This window comes from Loxodonta africana, chromosome 4 (assembly GCF_030014295.1).
Source record: "Loxodonta africana isolate mLoxAfr1 chromosome 4, mLoxAfr1.hap2, whole genome shotgun sequence".
Lineage (NCBI taxonomy): Eukaryota > Metazoa > Chordata > Mammalia > Proboscidea > Elephantidae > Loxodonta > Loxodonta africana.
The window spans coordinates 133,642,469-133,667,634 of NC_087345.1; the positions used below are offsets into that span (position 1 = coordinate 133,642,469).

The window sequence follows — 25,166 nt, forward strand, 5'->3', positions numbered from 1 at the left end:
GATAAGAGAACAGACCCTCAGGGATCCAGCTTTGACCACGACATCAAAGGGTTAATTCCGAACCTTTATCGCCAAGGTGCCGACTCCGATGAGGCAAGGGATAGGTTAACTGCCCCGGTGTGCCTCCCCCGCGGGGGCGGGACCACGGGGCGGTGCGCGGCGCGGAGCGGTGATCAGAGGGTTAACCGCCTCGGAGGTTCACCCGCGTGGGTGGGGTCTCGGGGCGCAGTGTGTCTTCCGCAGCTGCGACCGCAGTGTTAACCGCTGCGGAGGGGACCTCGCGGGTGCAGTGTCTCGGGGAGGGGCGCGGCGAGGAGAGGGTTAACCGCCCCCGGATGGCCCCGCCCGGGGGCGGGGGCGGTGCCTAGGGGCGGGGCGCGGGCTGGGGGCGGTGCTGGAGGCGGAAGCGGCCGGCTGTCTGCGCCCGGCGCGCATCTGCTGCCCTCGGATCTGCTCGTCCCGAGGGCCAGCTATTTACGGGGCTGGAAAATTGACCGAGGTTCGGAGGCGATGACCGGGATGCGGGAGGGCAAGGGGGACGGTGGGGGGTGCCCATGGAGAGGCCCAAAGGGAGCGAACTGGCGAGAGCCTCGAGATCTGATGAGGGATGAGGGCAGGGTGAGGAATGGGCCTTGGAGCCCTGGGGGAGCAGAGGAGGAGCAGACAGTGGGCAAACATGGGGCCAAAAGAGGGCGGATGAATGGATGGGGTGCCTGGGTGAGGTGAGGCGCCCCCGCCAGGATTTCGCGGTTCACATCTTCTCTTCCAACTCCGCTCCAGGTCAGCCCCGAATTGGAGCTCAACTTTAAGAAGAGAGACACCCCAGCAAGACTGGGGAGTCTCCCAACTCCTCACCTCCATGGGCCAGTCGGCCCTGGCAGGGGGCAGCAGCAGCACCCCTACCCCACAGACCCTGTACCCTGACCTCTCTTGTCCCGAGGGCTTGGAGGAGCTGCTGTCTGCGCCCGCTCCTGACCTGGGGGCCCAACGGCGCCACGGCTGGAACCCCAAGGACTGCTCAGAGAACATCGAGGTCAAGGAAGGGGGATTGTGCTTTGAGCGGCGGCCCGTGGCCCAGAGCACTGATGGGGCCCGGGGTAAGCGAGGCTACTCGAGGGGCCTGCACGCTTGGGAGATCAGCTGGCCCCCGGAGCAGAGGGGCACCCATGCCGTGGTGGGCGTGGCCACGGCCTTCGCCCCGCTGCAGGCTGACCACTATGCGGCGCTGCTGGGCAGCAACAGCGAGTCGTGGGGCTGGGACCTTGGGCGCGGAAAGCTGTACCATCAGAGCAAGGGGCCAGGGGCCCCCCAGTATCCAGCCGGCCCTCAGGGTGAACAGTTGGAGGTGCCAGAGAGGCTACTTGTGGTTCTGGACATGGAGGAGGGAACTCTGGGCTACGCTATTGGGGGCACCTACTTGGGGCCAGCCTTCCGCGGACTGAAGGGCAGGACCCTCTATCCGGCAGTAAGCGCTGTCTGGGGCCAGTGCCAGGTTCGCATCCGCTACCTGGGCGAAAAGAGAGGTGAGGCCTGGGGCAGGTGCTGGGAAGAGGGTTCTGTCACAGGTGGCAGTGAATTGGGATAGGAGCTCAACGTCTGACAAGAGGGTGGGCCTTCATCTGGGCTGCCTCCTATCCGTATTCCGCGCTAGGCTTGGCTAAGGGATGTTGCTTAATTTAATCCTCCCAAACAACAACGAGGTAAAACTGAGGCTTGAAAAAGCAACTTGCTCAAGTTCTCTTGGCTAGTAAATGGTGAAACCTCAAAATGGAGGGAGTCGCTCCAGGGATTAGACTTTACAGGAAACGTCAGCCCCTGGAGCAAGAGATGCAAGGGTTAAATGGGGTTGGGAGAGGTGTACAGGTTCCAAAGGAAGAGAGGGCTGGCAAGGCCAGGCACCCAGGGTGTATACAGATTACCTGGGTTCTGACCCATCTTTGACGCATACCTACTTCCTTCCTCAGTAGAACCTCCAGAATGGAGCTGTGGGGCCCTGGGCACCAGGAAGGAGCACAGAGGAGGCAGGCCTTGGGGAGGAGCCTCCTTGGAGGCCAGGGCTTGGGACTGATCGAAGTTAGCCTTTCTCTGAGTTTGCAGTCTCCAGCAGAACTTAGATGCCTCTTCTCCCATCACCAGTGGCAAGCTTCTATAGGATGGAGGACCATCCTTCCTTTACACAGCCCCAGCTCCGAGGCACCTCAGGAATCAAAGCCTGGCTAGCTCCACCACTGTTGGAGCCACCTTGGCCTGTTGCTTTCAGGGCCTTAGCTAGAGCTTTATTACCAGCTCTGATTGGGAATGTGTGACATCTAGCTGTGATGCCCTACCCCCAAGAGCAGATGCAGAATTCTAGGGTGCCTTAGGTTTCCCTCTCAGTCAAAGTGGGAGCAAGTTTAGAGCAGGAAAGCAGAAGGGAACCTGGGCAGGGCCCTGTAGTTTGAAAATGTCTGGCTGGTGCTGCATCCCTACTTACCTTCCCCTCCTTCTCTCCCAGCGGAACCACACTCCCTGCTCCACCTGAGCCGCCTGTGTGTACGCCACTCCCTGGGGGATACCCGTCTTGGCCAGGTATCTGCTCTGCCCCTACCCCCTGCCATGAAGCGCTACCTGCTCTACCAGTGACCCCTGTGCTACCAGACAGTGCAGGGAGGCCTTGCCACCACCCACCCTGTGGAGGATGGGAAGCCGGGCATTGCTGGCCTAGACCAGCTACTTAAAACCAGTGAGGCTGGGGGAAGGTGAGGCTGGGCCCCTACCCCAACATTCCCAACGTTCTGGGGAGCTCAACCATCCCAGAGGCACCCAGAGGGGGTGGAAGGGAGGGAGCTGTTATTCAAGGCTGTGGCAGCCTGGTACACAAGACTTTTTTTGAGTAAAAATAGTAAGAGATATGTTGTTATAGAAACCTGTTCATGGTATTATTTTTTTTACACAAGGGATAAGGTCCTGTGGCTGCCTCAAAAAGCAAAAAGAGAGGAAATTGTATGGACAAGTATAGCAAAGAAGGACAAACCACAAGGCTTAGTGCCAGATGTTTATTTCCCCCACATGTGGGACAGCGATACACACAACACACACAGGCGTTGGAATCATGGGAGAGGGTAGCACCCCTGGCCTCTGAGGGGAGGACAGGGGTCTCTCTCAGACCCTGGCTTCACAGTGTAAGAGGGGAAGAGAAGTAAGATTTCTCTCTCCTGCCTTCACTGGGGACTGAGGGGACCCATGGGCAAGCTCCACACCTTCCATCTCTCAGCCAATGAGAAGCCACCTTGGTGACATGTTTATTTCCAACCATGACAGTAAGTGGAGAAGTGATTGGCCTGGTCCCAGCCATTACAGGGGAAGGTGTAAACAGTAAAGGAAGGTACACTTTGGATTAGGCCATGAGACGGGGCAGGTGACACTATCAAAAGCATGTAGGGGGAGGGGGTTGTTGGGCTTCTGGGCTGCCTAGTCCCTGGCTCAGCGGGAAGGGGTAGGGGAGATGGATGGGGTTTATTGTTTGGCATTGATGATGTCCACGAATTCCGGCTTGAGGGACGCACCACCCACCAGGAAGCCATCCACATCAGGCTGGCTTGCCAGCTCCTTGCAGGTGGCCCCGGTCACAGAACCTGGGAAGGAGTGAGAGGGACGGATCAAGAGAGAGATGGACACACCCCATCCCCACTCCATGTCTGAGGGCTCCATCTAGTTGTCAGCCCGCCCCACCTCAGGCTGGGGTCAAATCCACTTACCTCCATAAATAATGCGAGTGCTTTGAGCCACCGCATCAGAGACATTAGACTTGAGCCATCCCCGGAGTTTTTCATGCACTTCCTGGGCCTAGAACAAGAGCCAGACTAAGTAAAGCCCTTTCTACTTCCCATTCAAAGGGGAAAAACATTGGGCACCAGTGGAGAGAGGAAGTGTGATCTCTGAACACCAGGGCTTTAATCTCAGCCAGGCCCTGGAATGGGTGACCTTGGACCAGTCACTCTTCCGCTTTGGACTTGAGGGTTCCTCATCTTTAACACAAGGGGTACATAGATCAACAGGTAGGACTGGATGATGGCAGGGCTCCTGGGCTAGGTCACCTGTTGGGGTGTTGCAGTCTTGCCAGTACCAATGGCCCACACAGGCTCATAGGCCAAGACAACCTTGCTCCAGTCGGTCACATTATCTGCAGGACAAAGATCACAGATGGAGGGTGGGTGAATGCGAAGGAGCTATCCAGCCACCCTCTCCAGGGTATGAAAAATGATGGTGGCCCACTGCTGCCACCTGGTGGCTATTACAGGAACCCCAGGTGGCAACTGTACTGTCGGGGAGGGGCAGAAGTCAGGGAGGATGCAAGACTCTCACCCTCCCCCTTCCTTTCCTGGATCAGCATGGGGATCAAAGTCAGGCTGCAGAGCATCTGACTCCACCCTCTGCAGCCCACGCTAGGCTCAAAGGTCCCTTCTCCAGAGATACCTGCGATGACCTTGGTTTGTTCAAAAACGACCTTCTCCGTGATGCCAGCTTCCCTCTCATCTAGCTTCTCCCCAATGCAGGCGATTACTCCGAGGCCCTCTGCCAGGGCATGGGCCACTTTCTGCCCAATCAGCTGTAGGAGAACAGGCTTGGTGACACAGCCCTCTTGGAATAAGGCAGCCCGTATTTCCACTCCTGGTTACTAACCTCATCTGACTCTCCAAAGATATGCCTTCTCTCTGAGTGCCCCAGGACTACCCAGGTGGCTCCACAGTCTTTGATCATCCCAGGGCTAAAGGAAGAGAGGAAGCTATGGCTCAGGAGGGAGCCCACCCTGTGGCTTTCCCCTCAAATGAAGAAAGTGAGGGCAGGGTCCCCACACACCTCTCTCCTGCTTGCATCTCACCTGATCTCCCCCGTAAAGGCCCCATTAGTCACTTTGTAGCAGTTCTGCGCAGCCACAGCAATCTTGGGATCTAGCTTCTGCCGGGCAAAGTCAATGTAGGCAGTAGGGGGTGCACAGACTACCTCTGTGGATGAGATGGAGGCACATGGGGATGAGATCACCAAAAACCTGCATTCTCCAGACTTCCCATCCAGTGCTCCAAAGCACTCAGCCTTCATTCTCTTCCTTAGTTCTGCTTTCCCCCTTTTTCACCCCAGCAAGATGACCTCTGTCCACTCCCCAGCCTAGGCTGGACCTGCACCCAGCTCCTAAAGCCTTCCGGGTGCCCCTGAAAGGCCATGACCCTAGCCCTGCCCTTTGCTCCTTTAATAGCTGTGGCTCCGGTTTCCCTGGGACTATTCTGGGCATGGGCACCTCCCGGACTCAGCATTCTCTGGGGGCCAACTCCGCCTTTCTTCTAAAATAGCCCATCCCCACCTCCCCCAGCAAGGCAAGGATTTTTAGCGAAGGAGAAGGGGCCAATTCCTGGGGTTCGTATTGGGGGTCTTTAGAAAATACACCAGAAGGGAATACCGCTTTTGATCAGGCACGTGGTTCTGTGATTTAGGGGGGTGGCAGGCAGCTGACTAGCTCATAAAGGCCTTGCGCTTTTCCCTTTCCACGTTGGGGAATGCCGCAGGATCGCTCCTCACTCCCAAATGTCTCAGTCTGTTTGGCACCTGCTCAGCTCTGCCGTGGAAGGCAGGAGCAGCTCAGGCTGCCGAAGTGAAAGGATCGGAACGGGTGGCTCCGGAACCCAAAGCAGCTTGGCGGCGGGAAGGCCGGCGCGCCCAGCCAGGCGTGGGGAGGAGTCTTGGGCTACGTGCGGCCGCGCACGGAGCCGGAGCCCAGAGGCAGGTAGCCGGGAGCCCGCACGCACGCTCGGCCTCCTCACCCGTACAGGTCGCCAGCCTCTGCCGGTCGCCCTCGGGGGCTCGGGCTACGCTTCTACCCCACGCTCCTGGCTGGTGCAGCCCTAGTCGGCGCCCTGGGGCCATCTTCCTCCCGGTGACCTAAATCCTTTCCCGCCCCAGAGTCTGAGGGCACCATTAAATGGAGCCCCGCCTTTCCCCTTCGACACACCCCCGCGAATGCTGCTGCGAGGCCACCACGATGTAGGATCGATGCCCTGACACTCAACGGCCCTTATACCCCGGCCGGGCATCCAGGTCCGCTCGGACACCCGTCTCAGGGAGCTCGAGCGAGGGCAGTGCCACGCCCGTCCCCCCTTCCCGGCCCCGGCCTCTCCCTGGTGAGGGCCTACCAGTATCGGCCGGCACCTTGGCCGCGTTCAGAGTGGTGATGAGTTCCCCCAGGCCCTTCTTCCGCCCGTTCATCTTCCAGTTCCCCCCCACGAAGAACTTCCTGGAGGGCGCCATTGCGCTAGAGTCGAGACACTGAAGGTCAGTACCACGGCGCAGCCGCTGCCACTGCCCGCTTATATAGAGCGCGGTGAGGCAGAACCCCGCCTTCTCCTCGTCCTCAGCCATAGTTAGCCCGGCCCCCTGCCTGGAAGTCCTTCCCCCTGGCCCCTCCTGCCGCCTGCAAGCCCCCGCCCGCCTGCGGGCCGCCCGCTGTTGCAAGGTTCTGACGTTCCCCCTTTCTTGTAGCAACGTTCTAGGAGCGTTGGGGACTTGGTAGCTTTAGTAGCCTCAATTGCCTGGCAATAAAGGAAAGGCAAGAACTGTGAGCCCCTGCGCTCAGGGGCACCCAGACCTCATGACTACAGCTCCCCAGAGGGCCAGAGAAGGCTCTAAATGGAGCTGGCTGGCAGGCCAGACCATTCCCACCGCTTAGCCTTAAGCCAAATTGCTCTCTAGGGCTGAGCTCTGAGGGGCATGGCTCCAGCTCAGGGAAAGAGTACCCCTTCCCATATCAAAGCTACGTCCCTGGCTGAAGAGTAGGCACCCTTGACCTGCCCAGGGAGATGTGTAGCCCCACAGTTGCTGGGCAAATAAGGTTCAGAGGTGGAAGGACAGCCCACATTAGTCACTCTGCAGCCCAGAGAGGCAGATCAGAAACCTGCAGCCCCTTCTCCGGGATATCCCACTCTTTACTCCAGCTGGTCAAGGCCTCACAAGACACTGAAGGGCCGAGAGCCCAGACTGAGTGCCCCCCAGCCACTAGGGACATTTGGGAAATATCCACTCAGCCCCTCCTATGACTGCTAGGAGGAAGAAGGGCTCTTCACCCCCACCTTTCCTTGCTCTGTGCTCTGTATTTAGGTCACTCCACTTTCTTGATCTGACAGGCCCAACTAGTGGTCAGCTCCTTTCTGCTCCTGCCTCCACCGCTTTTCTGCTCCAGGGACCACCCCTGATCTGTCCCCCTTTCACACCCAATTTTCCAAGAGCTCTAGGACTAGTGAAAATTAAAGAGAAAATTGCCTATGGAGGAGACAGAGGAAGGGCAAAGGGGCTGGGAGCTTTCTGAAACTGGCCCTCCCACTAGTTCCAGGGAACAGAAGTCCTTCCCAAGGTATCAAACAGGACACAAGTTAGCCATTGTATTTTTATTCACATCGTGTATTTTGGCATTTTCAGAAAGGACGAGGAAAAGACTGAGGCAGGAGGGTGAAGGGAGGTCCCCATTTCCCTCATACCCCTCCTTGCCCAACCACACATAGAGCAAACACAACGGGGGAGGGGAGGCACAGATGCTCCCTCCCCTGGAAGAGGATGCACAAAGCTACACCCACGCACACACACAAATAAGACCCCCCCCTCTGACACACACACACCAGGGGGCTGGGTGAGATTACACAGAGAAGCAGAGCACTGTGGATTCAAGGGGCAGGGGAAGCAACGAAGTCTCTTACAGACAGGCAGCTGGCCCCTCCCTTCCCCTTCCCACTTAATCCCCAAAGTCTATAGAGTGCCCCCTTCCCTCTGTTTGGCCATTCTCCTATGGCCTCCAGCTTCTTCCCTGCTGCTGGGGACAAAAAGAAACAGGGTATAGAGCAGGGGGGCTGAGGCCCATCCCTCAGCCCCTATCCCTCATGCCAGGTGGTTTGTCCCCTGCCCCCAGTGGTGAGGGGTGAGGAGGGGCCTCTTAGCTGGCCACTCTCTGGTAGAAGTAGATGTAGCCCAGGTCCTTGGGTGGCTTCTCAGAGGCACACACTTTCTGGTCATTGTAGATCACCCATCTGGGGAAGGGAAAGAAAAGGATGGACATCCCAATTTGCATCAACTTAATTAATCCCTAAGACACAGCCCTAGAGTTGATTCTGGGGGAAAGGCTCCGAACATTGTCTGCCTGGGTCCCCAAACCTACAGTCCACTCGCTATCTCTCTGAAGGGAGCGTCCCAATTCCACAAGGGTCATTTCTCCTCCTCTGTGTCTTGAGATCCTTCAGTATCTTTACAATCACCCCCTACCCATTCCTGTAGGGGTTGGCAAACTTTTTGGTAAAGGCTAGATAGTAAATATTTTAGGTTTTGCAGGTCATCCAGTCTTACAACAGTGACTCAACTTTCCTGCTGCAGCACGAAAACAGCCATAGACAATACATAATTACTAAGTGTGGCTATATTCCAATAAAACTTTATTTACAAAAGCAGGTGGCTAGGTTCAGCCCTTGGGCTATATATAGTTTGCTGTTCCCTGTTGTAAGGCGTTCTTCCAATCTCTGGTGTATTTGTGCCCCTATCGCAAATATACTAAGAATTTCTTCCAGAGTGCCCCTACTCATTCCCACCACCACTTCCCATTCAAAATGCACACTGCCAGCCCCTCACCTGCCCTCCTTCTTGATGTGGCAGACGTAGTGACCACACATGGTAGAGGTGCCCATGTGACTAATGAAGGCAAAGAGCTGATACTCTAGGAAAAAGGAGAGATAAGAGGGCAGAGAAGAAAATGGGCAAGAAATCCTTGAGCACCAGTCCAAAGATTGATCTAGCAGCTCAAAGTGAGGACATGAGTTTCAGGGAATGTGGAACATGTACTGGACCAAAAGGCTATCTCAGCCTCCTAGAATCCCACCCTCAAAAAGTCACATTAATGGAAGGTAGCTTCTGACGCCTCTGACCCTTGAGGAAAGTAGAGCTGCCTTCGAATGAGAGATCTGGAGTAGCGGATTAGCTAGATTCTCTCAGTTCTGTCCTGTTTTCCAGGGACACTCACTTCCAAGACCATCCCGGACTTTAGGTCCCACAGGCACAGACTCAGATATGGAGTCAGCAGCTGAGCGGCCCTCTGAGATGTCCATGGCAGCTTCAGCATCCAGGTCATCGATGTGACTGAAGATCCAGTCCACAGCCCGTTCTAAACTGTTGTTCTTGGAGAGGAAGGAACTGTTACTTTTCTAAACAAGTTCTGGGGCAAGAAAACCACCAGTGAAAGCTCAGCTCCTTCATCAGAGCCACGTAAGGGTGGAGCCCCAGCATTGGCCATACTATTCCCATTGTGCTTGGTCTTAATCGCAAAGGATAGAATTTCATTCCTACCCCTTTCCTCCCCCATAGGCCCCAAGTCCTTAGCTGGGGCAGCCCATACCGTGGCCCGCAAAGCTTTCAGGGCTTGGTCCTGGGAGAAGCCCATGGAGACAATGGTGGTCACACAGTCATCTGGTGGGGGGTCGGCTGCTGCACTTGTGGAACCAGGTCCGCTGGAGCCAGGCAGGATGAGGGGGTTTGCAAAATCTGTCAGAATGTGAAGGGTTGAAGTGTGTTTGGGGGAAGGATGGTGGCCCTGCCCTGTCCTGCTGCCCCACCCTGCCTACCTGGATCATCCATGTGTGACATGACCCAGTTCATGGCAGCCTCAGCCCCACTGTTGCCGGTGTAGTAGACAGCTTTGCGGCAGGCATCCATAGGGAAGCCCATCTCCACCAGCTGGATGATGACCGATTCATCCAACATGGGTGCTGTGGGGAGGGAGGATGGGAATTATGTGAACAGTGACCCAACTCCATGGGGCACCAGCTGCCCCTCCTCCTTTCCACAGTGCACCCGCCAGCCCTTTTCCAACCACCCATTCCATGCATATTCCTCAATTTTATCCTAAAGTGACCCCACAACATAATGTAGGTCCCGTATCCTAAATGCACAGAACTGAGGTTACAGGTTCCATTTATCCCCTTCTCTGTCCATTCTCATGGAATGGCCCTGTTTCTGGAACATGATACTCCCCACCCCCATCCAAAGAGGTAACAGGGTTGAAGCAATTAGCCAGTGCTACTGCCATCCACATGCAGAATGTGGCTGGGAGTGCTCTAGTCAGTCCCCAGGTCCATCAAAAGAGGACGGAGGAAATTTGAAGGGAAGACAGGAGAAACACGAAGGACAGGGTCAGGGGGGAGGCAAGGCAGAGAAGCCCCCCATCAGCATGGAGAAAGACAGGCAGGAAGAGTCACTAACATGTTGGAGAGGAGAAGTGAGGGGAGCAGAAGGAGTCTTCGTCTTCGTTGCCATAGAAACCAAGGCTACCTTTGGGCTCATCCGGAGTGACCAGGGGTGGGGCAATGTCAGGCAGCTCCTCCTCTCCAGGCTGCAGCCCTGTACCCCTCAACTGGGAGATGTCTAGCTCCTCCGGCATCTCAATAGACACATCTGCAATGGGAATGGCAGGAAAGGGGTCGCCTCAGCAGCTCCCTGAGGCCCTCTCTGAAAAATCACTTTCGGGGATCTCAAGCCCTTGCCTCTCATCTTGAAACTGCTCTGTAACAAGGAGCTACTAAGAACAGGACCAATCTTAAAGGAGTCCTAATGTAGTAAAAATAACAGTGAGCCTGGGAGTCAAGACCTGGATTCTAGTCCTAGATCTACCACAATGAGCTACAGACAAGGAATGGGACCTCCAACTTGTACAACTGAGTCCTTTTATACTTCTGTGGATCTCAACTTCCTTATCTAGAAAATGAAGTTTAATCAATAGTTCTCAAATAGCTCTTACAGTCATCAGAGGTCTGTGAGAGCAATGAGAATTAATTGTTCAAGATTCTCAAAATGAAAACATTTTACCAGTTATGAAACTAAAATTAGGGAAATTGTTTGTAAATCTTTTAACATTTTTAGTCAAGTGTTTTTCAAACATATTTCGAAACATCTAAGATAACTCTTCCACTTTCAGAGGAAAGTCTGAGAAACACTGGTTTGCATGTGTTGAGGCCCCTTCTGGTTCTAGCATTATCTGCTTAACCTCCCTCATCCCAGCCACCATACCCAGTTTCTTGGGCACCCAGTCTAAGCCGAAGGTGAACTTCTTGATCTGGATGACCAGGTAGTCAGGGAATGAGGCAAATCGTGTGGTCCTAGGGAAGAGAGAATGTCCTGGTACCCAGAGAATCCCAAGGTTCTCCTCTCCTGACACCCCAACCCTGGGGCTCCGACTCTCATGGGCAGAAGACCTAACAGCCAGAAGATACTCCACACTCTTCCCTGGGCAGGCCTCAGCACCTCTGCAGACAGGAGCAGCAGAACCCTAAAGGATGGCTGTTTTGTTGCCAGTAGTAAAGGGGTGGATGGCCAAATTCCCTTCAGACCAACGTACTCTTTCACATCTCAATCCTGTGCCCATGATAGGGCTAGGCCAAAAGTAAGGCCGTTTGCTGGAAATCCAAATTCTGTCTATCCTAAGTGCCTGTGTGCTCTGCCATAACTGAGGGAGGAAGTAAAGAGAGGCGGCATTAGAAAGCAGACCCTGTACCATGCGAGAAGAGGGCATGTAGGAACAGGACAAGGTAACGGGTGTAGCAGTCACCCATGTCTTCCTATGAGGGCCTCTTGGTTCCCTCATGGCCAAATTACCAGCCCCAACTGATTCAACCCCGAGATTCTAACCACAAAGGAATGCAAGAATGGGAAAGACACGCAGTATCTTTTGGGATTACCCTGACGTAGGCCCAAACTAATGGGACTTACTTGATAGCTACTGATTTGGCCTGTAGGGCTGTGCTCCAGAAGTCATCCACCTGCTCAGGCGCCCCGTAGGCCTCTAGGCAGGAGTTGAAGGGCACCTGAGCCCGGACCAGTTCTGGCAGTGGCAGCTTCTCCTCCTCAGCTTGCCGCTTCTTCTCTTCATACTCCAGAAGCTCCTCTGGTGATAGAGTTGATCCTTCAGAGGGTGCTATACCCTTCCGGACTTAATCTCGCCCTGCTGGTTCTATGTCCATGACTATTTCAGCTCCTTTACGCTCCCAAAGCCCACTAGATACGTATCTGTTTATGATCTTGCCTCTCTTTGTCCACACAGCATTGCTAACAAGATGTGGGCAAGGTTAATCCTACCCACCCCCAATGGCCCAAGAAACAGGGCATACCATAGGCTGGTCCGTGAGGCTAGGCTCTGCTCCCATAATGTGCCCAAGCGCTTTTCATAGACCATGCATTCAACTGCCTTAAGGTCTTGCTGAGAGCGACCTACCTTTGTTCAGGGCTGCATCCATGGGCACAGGCAGCTGCATGATGTAGTCAACTCGTTGGGTGTACTTAACCTTCTCTGTGGCCAGGCACTTGATCTTTTCCTCCACCAAGAAGCGGAACACTTCATTAGGGTTTTCAGAGCTCCGGCAATTCCTCTACAGAAAACAGGCAGGGTGGGGAATTCTGAGTAGCCAGGTACAGAATTGGGGGCTAGCAGGTTCATTGAGGGTCAGGGAGAGAGAGGAGTGAAATGGAGACTGCCACTAAGGGGCATGGGAATGCAAGAGTAGAACAGAATTACTTCAATTAGTCTAATTTACCATCCCCTCCCCAATTCTGGTTCCATCAGAGTGCTGTGCTACTGAAATGTGCTTGTATTTTTCTTTATAAGCAATAAGCATTCTCACATCATCTTCTTTGGTTTATCTTAATTAGGCTGCAAGCTCATCAAGTGTGAGGATCACTGCTTGCCCTGACTATTCTCCTCAGGTGCAAATGCTACTCACAGGGCAGGCTCAGTGCATGTAGATCGTCTGGGGACAAGGGTGGGACTGGGTTGGGGCTGACAGGAAAGAATGGGCAGGAGGGAGAATGGAGGGAAGTGAAGATGGATAGAAGGATTGTGAAGCAATTCTCCCTTTTGCCCTTACCTCCACCATGTTGATAAGGTGAAGGAAAAACTCCTGGGCATCCTGCTGCCGGTTGGTGGAGAACTCAGGGTGGCCCTTGCCAATGAGGGCTTTGAACATCCGAGGGGCAATGCCATCCTGAACTTCCTAGGCAGAACCAGGGCAGGGACTCAGCTGAATTTAGAGGCTCTCTGAGGCCTTCTTTAGACAATCCGGTATGTTTTATACTTCCAGACCTCAGTTTCCCCATAATTCCAGAGCCCGAAAGGAATAGAGTCCCAGACTCACTTTCTGTTCTGGCACCTGCTCCCCATCACCTGACTCCAGCGCTGGCTTGGAATACTCTCCAGAGAGAAGGCCATGGCCCAGCTTGGCCCTGTGGTAAAAACCAAGAGAACATTTAGCTCCAGTTAACTAATGATCCTCTGACATCTGTCTATATCTCCTTGGCGCTGCTCCCCCGGCCCCACAACTCCTGCTCATGGCTGACCGTAGACAACTCTCCAAGTGTGAAAAACCTTTCATTCCACAGAAACCCAGCTCAAGGCAGAAAACATGCCCAGAAGGCAGTCATCCAAAAGCTTATATGTGGCCATAGGCCAAACTGCTGCCCACCTCCAGGCGGCCACAGAGAAGGGAGTGCACACACCGGCTGTGAGTAAGGCTCTCAACAGCCTTCGTCTGGAGGGCCTGGCTACCTACACCTGGGTGCTGAAGTCCTGGGTAGGGTCCGTTGGGGCGTTCTGGAAGATCCTCTCCAGCTTATCCACATACCTAAGAACCAAGGAAAGATAAATGGAGTGGCTTTGGCCTGGGCTCAGAGGAAAAGAGAAGGGAACAACGGTCTACTAACTCAGAGAACAGGCTTTCCCCAAAGTAAGGAGTTACTGATGGTTGAACCTGGGAGCCCATATCTCTCCAGCAGCCCGCTCCCTCTCCCTTTCTCAACTACGCCAGCGTGCAGTATATTCTGAGGTGTTCTTTCCCTGCCTCCTCCGCAAGACAGAGCCAGGGGAAGGGAAAAGGCAGCCTGGGATTAGGATGAACAGAGTTCATATTCTATTGAACAGAACTTGTTAACACATTCTGAGTTTTCACATATGTCAGATCCTTCCCAATTAGACAGTAAACTCGTTTATGCTAAGAATCTGCTTTTCTTCTATCTTAGTGTCCCAAACCCTCCCTCTCCTCAAATGCTACATGTCTATGTTAGATGTTCATCTGACGTCACTGGCTTAAAATAATGACCACCTGCTAACCCTTGAGCCAGACAGGAGGCATGGAGAGCCCTGGGATTTGGTGTTCTGTTCTATCAGTGGGATTTGTGGGTGTTTGGGTGGTGGTGATAGTTATATACTTACCCCCTCACAGCATGCCAGCCATAGTGTAACAGAAACTATTCTGAGACTGGGATAAAATGCAAAGGTATCGAGGGCAGCTGGAGGAGGAGGGTGCCCAGAGGCTGGCAACCGGGAGAAAAGCTGAAGGGGTTAGGGGTTCACAGCCAAGGGGCCATAGAGGGGAGAAGGCACCACTCACTTTCTCTGGAAGTCGGGGATGCTGAAGAGCACCTGGACCACGGAGTTGAGGTAGCAGCTGTTACCCAGGTTCCGGATGCCTGTGTAGCCAGGCCCAAACAGGGGCTTAAGGGGCACACCTGACTCCTGGATCAGCTCCCATTCGCCAATCCGCTGGTTCATATCTATCTCCAACTCAGTCATCGTCTTGTCTGTCTGCACAGGAAGGGGCGCTTTAGACTGGGCAAGACATTCGGCCCTGCATTTTTTACATTGACCTCTCACAGGTCTAGTATGACACCCAGCTGGACCCTAGAATTTGTTGAATTATGCACTCAAACATGGGAGGCGCTTTAGATATCATCCACTCCAGGCCACAGGCAATCCTCTCAGAGGCCCGTTAGCCATCAGGCCTGTTAACCTCTGCTTGAATGAGGGAATGAAATGAGTGAGATGGGCCCCTTCTCCTCTACTGGAAGTGCTCTTCCCATCCTGAAGTTACTCCTGCTCAGCCTTTAGATCCCCACTCAAACAACACCTTCTCAGGGGAACTTCCCTGATGCCCTCAACTAGGCCAGGTCCTCCTGCTATAAACTACTTTAGCACCCTCTACCTCTCTTGCACAGCACCCATCAGTTTGTGATTATTCACTTGTTTGTGTATGTGATTAGTGTCTACCTTTCCCTCCAGAATATAAGTCTATGAAAGCCAGGACCACACCTGTCTTATTTACTCAGTGACTGACACATAGTAGATACTCAGTAAGTATTCACTGAATGAATAAATGATTCTAGAAAGTTTTTCAAAGGAAACCCACATACCTTGGCAACTGGATTAATTGTGGTAGCTCTCTTCAAAACCCTACCCTTGGTCTCAGGCAAGGAAACAGAGCCTCACAGGGGCAGGGATTAGAGTTTGAAGCAGCAGGGCTCTCACCTTCTGCATCTGCAGCATGTCGATGCCAAAGTGCGACAGGTGTTCAGCCAGGTTGGGGTCCAGGACCATGTCATCCTCATCGTATGAGTACACATCTAAGGCAGGGGGCAGGAACACTATCAGAGACAGTGGCTCAGGACTATTCTGGTCACCAATCCAACTTCCTGCCCTGAAAGGACCTCAGTGGGACAGAGCTAGCCTGTAAGGGTAACTCTCCTGAATATCAGTGAGGTCGCAAGCCCTTCTGGTGTTGGCTGTCAGAGAAGTTGGGATGAAACAGGGTGACAGCTGAATTAATTGTGATTCTGTTCGGTAAAGGACTAAGGTAAAGATGGGTCTGGAAAGATAACTAAACAGACAATGGTAGTTACCTCTAGGAAGAGGACAAGGACTGGGAGGTTAATTGATGACTCAGTCTTATCTTTTATCAAGAGAGTATGTTCATGTGTTGAGTATGTCATACAAAATTACAAAAAATGAAAACACGTACATGTGAGGGTGGTGGGGGAAGGAAGGGAAGGTCATACCAGCTCCATCAGGTGTGATGGTGCCCAGCTTGACAGCCAGCGGGTAGCCCGTCTCCCTGTAGTGTTCCACAGCGTGGTTGTTGCCCCCGCTGCCATCGAAGTAGCGACGGCCGCAGAGGATGGAGCCATCTGTCAGGTTGAGCCACAGGTTCTCTCTCATGTCACACTTGGAGCACTTCCAGCCACTGACCCAGGGAGAAGAGAGTTAGCTGAAATGTAGGTTGGGGGTATACAGGGGTAGTAGAGAAAGGGGCCTCTGCAAGCCCTCCACCAGTCTCAAGATCCCTCCCGTCTCCTCTCCTCCTGATGTGCTCCTGCTTTGCTCTCCTCCCCGCAAGGCTCCCTCCCTGTCCTACTCCCTGCCCTCTCTCCCACCAGACCCCTGAGAAGGGTGGCCTCTTTGCCTCTTCCCTGAGAGTTGTGCCCCAAGGTGGAAGGGCCAGGCCTCACCAGGGAGGGATTCGAGCAGGGTTGTCCAGCTGCTTGAGGTTGAAGGCATGCTTAGATACCTGCCGCACTTCCCCATCCCAGGCCTGCACCTCCTGCTTGCGGGAGGCAGAGTCAGCCGACAGTAGGGCCTCCACTGCACTGGTTACCTGGGGGAAGCAGAGGGTCAGAGACAGGACCCAGCCCCACATAGCCCTCTCCCCCTTGCTCTTCAGCTCTGTCAGTGCTTGCCCAAGACATCACTAGTCCAGCCCCACTTGCCCTAGAATCTTCGGTAGGGCGTGAAGGTATTCATACCCGATCTCTAACAATGTCAGGCAGTCCTCCCAACCCATCCCGGGCAATCTCCAGGTAATCTGGCAAAATGATGATCTTCACGTCCTCGTCGTATTCAAACTTCTCTTCAGTGAGGTCAAACCCGCCTTCCATACCTGTTGGGATAGGGAGGAAGAGGAAGAGTAGGGCAACCAGCATAGCTAAATGTCCCTTCTGTGAAATAGCACCTCCCTTTGTCCCCTCCAGAGCCCTAGGACCAGAGATCAGGCCCATTTTGGGGGGTTTTCCTAGTGCCTTTGAGAGTAGGAAAGACCAGCTCAAGGAGAAGAATAAAACTTCACTGGTGCTCACCAATAGCCAGCCGGGTGGGCTTCTTACGCGGGGGGTCTCCAGTTCCTGTAGTGGTATCCTCCTCTTTCTGCAATGAGGCAGGAGAGCAGGATCACCCATGGGTGCCGGATACCAGGGAAGGGAAAAATTGGGAGGAAAGGTGGGGTGGGTTAATCTGGGAAGAGGATGCAGCTAAAAAATATCTGAACTGAGAGAGTGTGTGTGTGTGTGTGTGTGCGCGCGCGCGCATGTGCATGTGATAAACAGTTTGTCATTTCAACAGTCTTGACACGTACAGTTCAGTGACATTAACTATGTTCATCATGTTGTTCAACCATAACCCTCACTAGTACCTGTTGCCACTGGGTCGATTCCAACTCATAGCGACCCTACAGGACAGAGTAGAACTGCCCCGTACGGTTTCCCAGGAGCGCCTGGTGATTTGAACTGCCAACCTTTTGGTTAGCAGCCGAGCTCTTATCCACTGCACCACAGGGCTCCATTATTCATTCCCAAATTTGTCCATCTGAACTGAGTTTTAATGACAAAAACAAAACGGGGAAATTGAGGACAACAGGTCAGAATGGAACAGAGGTTCAAAATGGGTGCCTTGTGGAGTATGTCTGCTGTAGTAGCCCCAGTCTTTGCCCCTACCGGGCGCCGGGTCCGTCGCAGGTGCAGGTAGACACGCTGGCCCGTCTTGTTGTAGTGCCTCTCCACATACTGTTTCCCAAAGCCCAAGAACGTGTTCATGCAGATGTAGAGGCCGCCCTCAGACTCCTGCAGGGCAAGAGGCAGGGGACGAAACACAGGATGAAGTCTGGCCAAGTAGGAAAACCAAAGACCTGGAGTCAGAAACTCCTAGCTTCCGAGAAGGAAGGCTCTGTTCTCTAACACTGTGTGGCCCCTCGTAAGTTATTTAATCCCTTTGGACCCACCTGGCTAAGATTCTCCCCCATATACTCTTAAGACTTTGATAAGAACCAATAAGGATACCAAGGGGCTGAGTAACACTTATCAGTCACCTTTCACCTTCCTTCTGCTCCTTCTTTGGGCATTGGAGCCCTCCAAGGGATTGCAGAGAACTCCCTTCCCTCCCTCCTTATCTGGGGCCAAGAGATCCAGAAGGTAAACGAGGATCAAGTACGTGGACTTCCAATGGCAGAGATTACATTCAGAGGGAAAAGGTCCTTTCTTGGGAGAGGAAAGATCTGCATGTCAAACACTGAACCCAAACCATGGACACCTAACACAAACACTAATCGCTCTTAATGATCAGGAGGAGCAGATTGTAGCACCTGAATGGGACGCCTAACCCCTGAGCTCCCCAGCAAGTCCAGACATTTTCTTTACCACATTCTACTAGGTGGTCAAACTGGCCCACCCTGTGAGTCTTCTCCCTCCTCTCCTGCTGATGCCAGGCTCCAGGGGGCCAATGCCTTATTTGGGGCTCACAGCTAAACCTAGACCCAGTCTGGCAAGGGCATCAAGTCCAGCATTCTCCAGTCACCATCCTGCTCCCTCCCATCCCCTCTGACCCATAATTTTGATCCCCACTGAAGTCCCATCTACCTCTAACCTCAAAAGCCATCCCCTTTCTAGAACAATCTCACAACACTTGCTGAAAGAGCTAGAACATGTACAACCCAGGAAGAATACAGGGTAAGATGAGCGCCCACCCTGAATCACAGCTGAGGAGGGAGGGTGGGCTTCCCCCAAGGCTCAAAAAGTTCACAAGAGCCTTTGTAAATAGAGTGATAGATAAACTGGAGGAGGAAATTGGAGACAATAAGAGAGTCTTCCCTCAGATCTAAGGCTTTGAATAACAACAGGCGTCTTCTTCCTGGAATAAAAGCCTCAGTGGCCTTGAAAAAATTCTCTGCTGTGATATTAAAAATAGGACACTGTCTAAGGCAATTCTTGGTCCCATAGATTGTTCTGTACCACTCTCTAGAACAGTGTGGACTGCAATGTTCATAAACAAATAGATCATTTCCCACCACTAGGTAAGTCACCTAAGCTCTTTCCACCATAAGCCCAATTTGAAGATAATAAAATATGCCAGGAGCTGGTTAATAAAGCAACTAGGTCACACTGGAGACCTCTTGACTTCGGATGAGAGAAGGAAAGTGTCAGAAGATTACAAAAACCTCTTTTGGATTATTCAAAGCAGTCACTAAGGAGAGAGACAGCAGTGAATAGAAACATAAAGAGGGATTGACTGACTTCTATCATATGCTGAGAATTAAGAAAATCCTTTCTCTTCTGAGGAAGATGGTGCTTCACCAATTCATGCATCTGATAAGCTGGGAGGAATGTGGGAGCTCTGCAGTAATTAAACTCCTCTGTTGGAACTAAAAGATGCTGATTTCACCAAGGATTGGGAACCCTGGAGCTCTGCTCTGAGAAGTCCTTTTACCTCTGCCAAAGCTAGACTTCAGAGAAGCAGCACATTGTCTGAGGCCCAGATCAAAGCCTAGCAAATTAAGCAAACCACAAATCACAGTGGTGATCCTGAACTTGGCCTTAGATTGCTATACTCAGCACTGGTGTTGCATTAGTGAAGCCTTTCCACTCTGACTTGCAGTTTTCCAGCCATGAGCTGGTCTGGCTGAACACCCTGGGCAGGGCCCAGAAGTGGCTTGAGGGGAGGGGTGGTGAGAGGGGCGGATCCCAACCAGACTGCTGCCCTCTCTTTTCAGGCTCTGGCCTGGCTAGAGGCCTGTCTTTGCTTGAGGGTGACACAGGAAGGCAGAACTGCAGGAAGGGAGGCACCGGGTGGAGCATCCAAAACGTGAAGTACGGTGTGGGTGGCGGTTTTGTCAAGAGTGGGAGCCCAGATGGGTAAGACTCCTCAGCATCCACCACGAAAGAAATCATCTCTCTGGGAATACCTTAAAAGAGGTTCCCTCTTTTCTCTGTGATGGGAGGGAAAAAGGGAGGGGGCTGCGATCATAGTTCACCTCAAAGGCTAAACGACGAAAGCTCTGCTCTACTGTTTCCTCCCTCATTATCACCAATGACCCACCTCCCGCCCCCTGTCCATATTAACCATGGGTGGAGGTTCCCTAACTCGGTCTTCCTCAGAACTAGCCTGCTTCATACCCTTTCCAGACTACTAGCCACCCAAGAACAGCAGTCCCTGCTACCCTCCGCCCCCGCCCCGCAACCCGGGCCAGAACAGTGGGGGGTCGCCCCCCATCCCTCCCACACGAGACTACAAAACCCGGAGAGCCATGCGCGACAGGCACGGCCAACTCCCAGGCTTGCGCAAGGGGTCTTTCGGGGGCTGTAGTCCGACGGTCGGGTTGCTCCCCTAGCTTACAATGGCAAAGATGGGTGTGAGCGACTACAGTCCCCACAATGCTCCACAGGCAGGGAGCGATTTTGGCGAGCGCGGTAGCTTCCGGGGGCGGTAGTCGCACGACGGCCCCAGCTAATGAAAAACAACGGCAGAGAGGAGGGTGGGAGACTACAAGTCCCATGGTGCACCGCAGGGAGGCGGTAGCTGAAACCTTGCAGGCCCCGGCAGAATGACCAGGGCGATGGAAGGAAGTCGTGCTCGCTGCGGGCGTGGGGAATGGCCTTACCGGCGTGTCGAAGGAGAAGGCGCACTCGTCTTTGTGGACCCGGTCTCCAGCCTTAGGAACCCGGATCGTCGGTAACACTGACAGCAGCGCCTCCTCACTCAGCTCCGCCATGACACCGGCAGCAGCTCTTCCACACAGCGGCTTCCACCGCCCTAGTCACCCACCCCCTACTCTTCCCGTCCAATAAGCACTACTCGTTAGGTGCATGCGCTAAAGGGAAGATGCGCGAGAATGGCAGTTGGGCGGAGCCTATCCGCTACTGCTCCGCCCTCTGCCCTACTCTCGACTAAAGCTAATGAGAAGGGTTTCTAACACAATTGATAGTCGGAAGAACCAATCCCACTCCTCCAAGGCACGTGCGCATGTAGAGCAGCCAGGCGGGCCCCCCGACATGTGCCTGGTCGGATTCTGAGACTCCTCGGTCCCTTCGCGTGCCTTTTATTGAAGAGTAGAAACTGACGGATGTTTAAACCAATCAGCCCAGAAACTTTTCTAGGGACTTGGCCGATCAGAAAGTATTAGGGCACCTGTCTTCTTAGTATTTGAAAAAGGGCTACCCAGTGAGGTGGAGTTTGAGAGGGTTAGTGTCGAGCGATTGATAACTTCTACCGGTAACGATTACTCTCCGTCTCGCCTCGGGAGAAACCATCTTTACTCCATTTCCAACTGGTTTGGTACATAATGGCGTAATAACTCATAATTTTTTTTGTTAATAAAATCATTTGTCTTTGAAACTGGAAGTTTCAAAAGCTAAGACTCAAAGTCTCGGGCTGAACCGCTCGCAGCCCCAAAGTGAACGAAAATCCCGTTATCAAGGAGGCGTCACCCTGAGCAAGTCAATCCTCTGCCCATTGGCCGCAGTGTCTTCCTGATAGACGTCCTCCCAGCCCAATACCTACCTTCGTAGAGCGGGCCTATGGGAGCCCACGTCGGCTCAGCCAATAGGGTCAAGGTAGGGGGCGTGGCGGGAGGTTTGAAACTCAGCTTCGGGAGTTAAGACTCAAGCGCTTGTGGACCCAAGGGTGGCATCGGGGCCCGGTAAGTGGTTTGAATAAACTAGAAGTCCCGGGAGGTCAAGGATGCGCCGTCTTGTCAGCTGCACCAGTCTGTATCCCCGCAGAGGCCTCTGGCACAGCAGCCGGGAGGTTCCTCAGCTGGAAACTGGGAAGATCGGGTGATCTGGGGTCAAAGGTGGACATGCTCGCGGTGAGGACTGAGACCTGAGTCGCTTCTCGCAGGCACCCCTTCCTCGCCTCGGGCCGGGCCCTGCCCCACCCTACTTCTCCTGGTAAAGATGGGCTTGGCCAAGAGCGTCCCAGCCACTCCTGCGCGGCCCCCGCCGCACAACAAGCATCTGGCTCGAGTGGCTGACCCTCGTTCACCTAGTGCCGGCATCTTGCGCACTCCCATCCAGGTACTCTGGGCAGGGGTGGGGGAGCAGAGAAACTGAATTCTTGGGCCTCAGCCCCACTTGGCTCTGAGAGAGCCCTCATGCTGTCTACCATTCCTATTTTGAGGCTTTGTTTTCCACATTCTCAATCTGTGTGGGTTAGGCTGGAGGTCTGAGGACTTTGGTAATTCCTGCCTGGAATATCCGCCTGAGGCTAGGAACCTGGGGAAAGGAGAGTCAGGGCCTAAACTTGTTCTAGCTTGTGGTCCTAACAGGTGGAAAGCTCTCCACAACCAAGCCTACCATCAGGGAAACAGCTGGAGGGTCCTAGTCAGACCCAGGACTCCGATCCCCGCTCTCCTACCCTTGGCATTGCGCGGACTCCTATGAAGAGCAGCACTAGCGGTAGGTGTTGGGCTGAGGGAGTGGACTTCTAGGACTCATTCTCAAAGGGGACTCCATCCTTCTGCTTTGACCTCACCTCACTCTTTTCTCAACATTTTGCTCCCTCTCACCTTGATTTCTCTCTTTCCACTCCCACCCACCTGGGCACAAGTCCCAAGGCTCTTGTATCCTTTTCTCCTTGCTGAATGATTTGTATCAGAGGGTCACTCTCCCACTTCACTCTCTGCTTTAGAACCTCGAAGCCCACTGGCGAAGCAGCTGAGTGAAGTATTTGACACCAAAGCCCCCAAATCAAATCTTTCCCCAGAGCCTGTTCTGCCCTTGGAGACACCTTCGTCTTCTGAATTGGACTTGCTTCTGGGCACCCAATTATCCCTTGAGGACCAAATGCCATCTCTGAGCCAAACTGAGCTCACCTCCAAACAGGTGTTTTCCAAGGAGGAAGCGGGACAGCCCACAGAAACCCCTGTGGCCAGCCAGGGCTCAGACAAGCCCTTGAGAGACCCTGAGACACCCCGATCTTCAGGTACAGAATCTAAGGGCAAGGTGTAGGGAAGAGAAATTAGGAGAATATGCCTGGGCTAATGTCCAAGGATGAGTGTGGGAGGAATAAACTGGAAGCCTCTAATTTGGGGTCCTTGCTTTAACTCCTTCCCCACCCTAGGTTCTAAGCGTAATAATAGATGGAAGCCAAATGGCAAGGTACTAGGGAGGTCCCCCCTCACCATCCTGCAGGATGACAACTCCCCTGGAACCCTGACACCACGACAGGTAAAGGGAGAGAGAGTGAGAGTGGTGACTAGGAAATCCAACACAGAGGATGGGAGGCCCTTTTTCCTGAATCTTCCCACTCACACACTGCTTTTTTCAGGGTAAGCGGCCTTCTCCCCTGAGTGAAAATGTTAGGGAACTAAAAGAAGGGGCCATCCTGGGAACTGGACGACTTCTGAAAACTGGAGGACGGGCGTGGGAGCAAGGCCAAGACCATGACAAGGAAAATCAGCACTTTCCCTTGGTTGAGAACTAGGCTCTGCTTGGCCCCATCACTGGGATTGCCTGGGACCTGATGATGTCCTGTGTCCTCTCACCCTACCTTTCCCTGGGGTACTGAGAAATGGCTTGTTGTCTTCGACTCCCCCTAAACTACCAACTCTGAGACTGAGAATTCGATTGGGCTTTTTTGTGTCTTGCGTGTTTTCTTGTATATTAAAGGAAGTGATTTAAAATGTTTTTAAATGTTATACCTAAACCTGGTGCTGGGTCTTCTGTATGTCGAATAGCAGCCTGAAGAGCACGTGTTCCCCCACTGATAACTCCAAGCCTGGCTTACGTTTCTTCTCTTAAACCCTTCTGTCCCCCAGGGTTCTATCCTTGGCCCTTTCCTTTTGCTCTCTCCAGGTGTTCGCATCTATGGCTTTAGCTATCACCTATATTCTGGTAACTTCCAGGTCTCTCTAACCCTGACCTTTATCCATCGAGCCATAAGCACTACAAAGTCAGTTTTTCTAAAATTGAATTTATGATTTTCCCCCAAAAGCTATTCCTCGTCCCCTGTTTCCTAGTCTTGTGATTAACAGCATTATTCACCCAGTTATGCAAACCAAATCCTTCCCTCTCAATATGCCACATCCTAGCACTTGATCACTAAATCTCATTCCCACCCCCCTCCCTCTTGAATTTCTTGCCACTTGTCCTTTACCTTGGCTCCAGACTCCCCTCCCTTTGATTCATTAACCTACACAGCTGTTAAGGCTGTCTTTCAGAGGAACAGAACTTCTCATGATTAGCATAACTGATCGTAGTACTACTATGCTCAAAACTCTTTAATCGCTCCCTCTTGTCCTTATGATAAAGTCTAGACTCCTTAGCCTGGCATTTAAGATCTTTTATAATCTGACTCTTGCTCAACATAATTCTACAAACGCACACATACACACCATAGGCAGGCTGTAGTGACCTGTTGCACGCACACTTTCCCAGCCACCTGGTGAATACCTTCTGCCTCTGGGTTTTTTTTGGGTCTAACTCATCTCAGCCTTCTTCCCACTTAAGGCGTGGCTTCTGCCTCCATCCTCCTCTTTACCTCTCAGACTGCCTGGTACCAGCCTTTATCACGGCACCTGCAACCCTTTATTAACACCTCAATGCCTATTTGCTGTCTTCTCTAGCTCCTTGAGGGCCTAGCACAATGCCTCCCATTGATAGACGCTTAATATTTACTGACTGACTGGCAGAGTGGAGTCTCAGTTCTAGGCTTGTGCTAGAGACCAAGTCCATTTCTTCTCCCTGCTCTCCCATGATTTTGCTGCTGCTGAGGGTTACTTCGATAACCCATTACGCCCTGTGGCCCCAATCCTGTTACTTAGCCCTGTCTTGACTGGGCTTTACCTGCAGACAAGCACAATAAACAGGTATTACCACAGTTCTCTCATGCCTTAGAGAGAAGGGACTTATCTTCTTCAGGTGTTTTCTCTAGGGGAGTCTAGAATTGCAGTGGGGCCCCATAGAGTTCTAGTCCCAAATCTCTAATAGTCTGTGGAAAGTGGAGCCTTTAGGCTCAGGCCCCTGGGCTTCCTTGATAAGAAGGGCAAGGGCTGCCTCCCATTACGAGTGAAGAGCCAGAAGCGTGAAGAGGAGTAAATGGGATTCAGGTGTTTTGGGAACAGAAAGGGGGATGGAGCCAAACATCACAGACCTACCACAGTGCTACACTTTATTGCAGGTGCTTTAGGAGAGAAAAGGAGCCCTGATAGTGCAGTGATTAAGCGCTTGACTGCTAACCTAAAGGACCGTGGTTCAAATCCACCAGCCACTCCATGGGAGAAAGATGTGGCAGTCTGCTTCTGTAAAGATTA

General features: G+C 53.0%; 4 protein-coding genes across 6 annotated transcripts; 2 read left to right on the forward strand and 2 right to left on the reverse strand.

Moving 5' to 3' along the window:
• Positions 1–388: 388 nt before the first annotated feature.
• On the forward strand, positions 389–7,637 carry SPSB2 (splA/ryanodine receptor domain and SOCS box containing 2). Its single transcript, XM_064284686.1, has 3 exons — positions 389–499; positions 781–1,523; positions 2,495–7,637. The coding sequence occupies exons 2-3, from the start codon at positions 860–862 to the stop codon at positions 2,620–2,622; spliced, it is 792 nt and encodes a 263-aa protein (XP_064140756.1). The 5' UTR covers positions 389–499; positions 781–859; the 3' UTR covers positions 2,623–7,637.
• Positions 3,022–6,407, reverse strand: TPI1 (triosephosphate isomerase 1). The gene is made up of 7 exons (XM_064284685.1): positions 6,165–6,407; positions 4,862–4,985; positions 4,663–4,747; positions 4,456–4,588; positions 4,077–4,162; positions 3,738–3,825; positions 3,022–3,614 (listed from the first exon to the last, which is right to left on the reverse strand). Exons 1-7 carry the CDS (start codon positions 6,388–6,390, stop codon positions 3,496–3,498), a joined length of 861 nt encoding a protein of 286 aa, XP_064140755.1. The 5' UTR covers positions 6,391–6,407; the 3' UTR covers positions 3,022–3,495.
• Positions 7,398–20,716, reverse strand: USP5 (ubiquitin specific peptidase 5). 2 transcript variants are annotated; one of them, XM_003410653.4, is made up of 20 exons: positions 20,517–20,716; positions 17,581–17,706; positions 16,948–17,014; positions 16,618–16,751; positions 16,324–16,469; positions 15,874–16,058; positions 15,347–15,441; positions 14,433–14,626; positions 13,596–13,667; positions 13,182–13,269; positions 12,915–13,040; positions 12,266–12,419; positions 11,764–11,938; positions 11,065–11,153; positions 10,261–10,452; positions 9,624–9,767; positions 9,398–9,543; positions 9,026–9,179; positions 8,638–8,722; positions 7,398–8,045 (listed from the first exon to the last, which is right to left on the reverse strand). In XM_003410653.4, the coding sequence occupies exons 1-20, from the start codon at positions 20,625–20,627 to the stop codon at positions 7,952–7,954; spliced, it is 2,577 nt and encodes an 858-aa protein (XP_003410701.2). In that variant the 5' UTR covers positions 20,628–20,716; the 3' UTR covers positions 7,398–7,951. The 2 variants fall into 2 exon arrangements, with proteins under 2 accessions (XP_003410701.2, XP_003410702.2); XM_003410654.4 differs by having other exon boundaries at positions 10,330–10,452; positions 20,517–20,714.
• CDCA3 (cell division cycle associated 3) lies at positions 20,633–23,541 on the forward strand. 2 transcript variants are annotated; one of them, XM_010590843.3, is made up of 6 exons: positions 20,633–21,554; positions 21,755–21,930; positions 22,182–22,311; positions 22,619–22,837; positions 22,976–23,082; positions 23,183–23,541. In XM_010590843.3, the coding sequence occupies exons 2-6, from the start codon at positions 21,811–21,813 to the stop codon at positions 23,336–23,338; spliced, it is 732 nt and encodes a 243-aa protein (XP_010589145.1). In that variant the 5' UTR covers positions 20,633–21,554; positions 21,755–21,810; the 3' UTR covers positions 23,339–23,541. The 2 variants fall into 2 exon arrangements, with proteins under 2 accessions (XP_010589145.1, XP_064140757.1); XM_064284687.1 differs by lacking the exon at positions 22,976–23,082 and having other exon boundaries at positions 23,183–23,290.
• Positions 23,542–25,166: the final 1,625 nt, after the last annotated feature.

Coding starts and splice junctions, on each gene's coding strand:
- USP5 (XM_003410653.4), bottom strand. CDS start 20,627: ATGGCGGAGCTGAGTGAGGAGGCGCTGCTGTCAGTGTTACCGACGATC. Junction 16,470..16,617: donor CTGACATTGTTAGAGATCGG/GTATGAATACCT, acceptor TGCTTCCCCCAG/GTAACCAGTGCAGTGGAGGC. Junction 9,544..9,623: donor GTCACACATGGATGATCCAG/GTAGGCAGGGTG, acceptor ACATTCTGACAG/ATTTTGCAAACCCCCTCATC.
- SPSB2 (XM_064284686.1), top strand. CDS start 860: ATGGGCCAGTCGGCCCTGGCAGGGGGCAGCAGCAGCACCCCTACCCCA. Junction 1,524..2,494: donor CTACCTGGGCGAAAAGAGAG/GTGAGGCCTGGG, acceptor CTTCTCTCCCAG/CGGAACCACACTCCCTGCTC.
- CDCA3 (XM_010590843.3), top strand. CDS start 21,811: ATGGGCTTGGCCAAGAGCGTCCCAGCCACTCCTGCGCGGCCCCCGCCG. Junction 21,931..22,181: donor TCTTGCGCACTCCCATCCAG/GTACTCTGGGCA, acceptor TGGTCCTAACAG/GTGGAAAGCTCTCCACAACC. Junction 22,312..22,618: donor TATGAAGAGCAGCACTAGCG/GTAGGTGTTGGG, acceptor ATCTTTCCCCAG/AGCCTGTTCTGCCCTTGGAG.
- TPI1 (XM_064284685.1), bottom strand. CDS start 6,390: ATGGCTGAGGACGAGGAGAAGGCGGGGTTCTGCCTCACCGCGCTCTAT. Junction 4,986..6,164: donor CAAGGTGCCGGCCGATACTG/GTAGGCCCTCAC, acceptor TCTCATCCACAG/AGGTAGTCTGTGCACCCCCT. Junction 3,615..3,737: donor CACTCGCATTATTTATGGAG/GTAAGTGGATTT, acceptor ACTCCTTCCCAG/GTTCTGTGACCGGGGCCACC.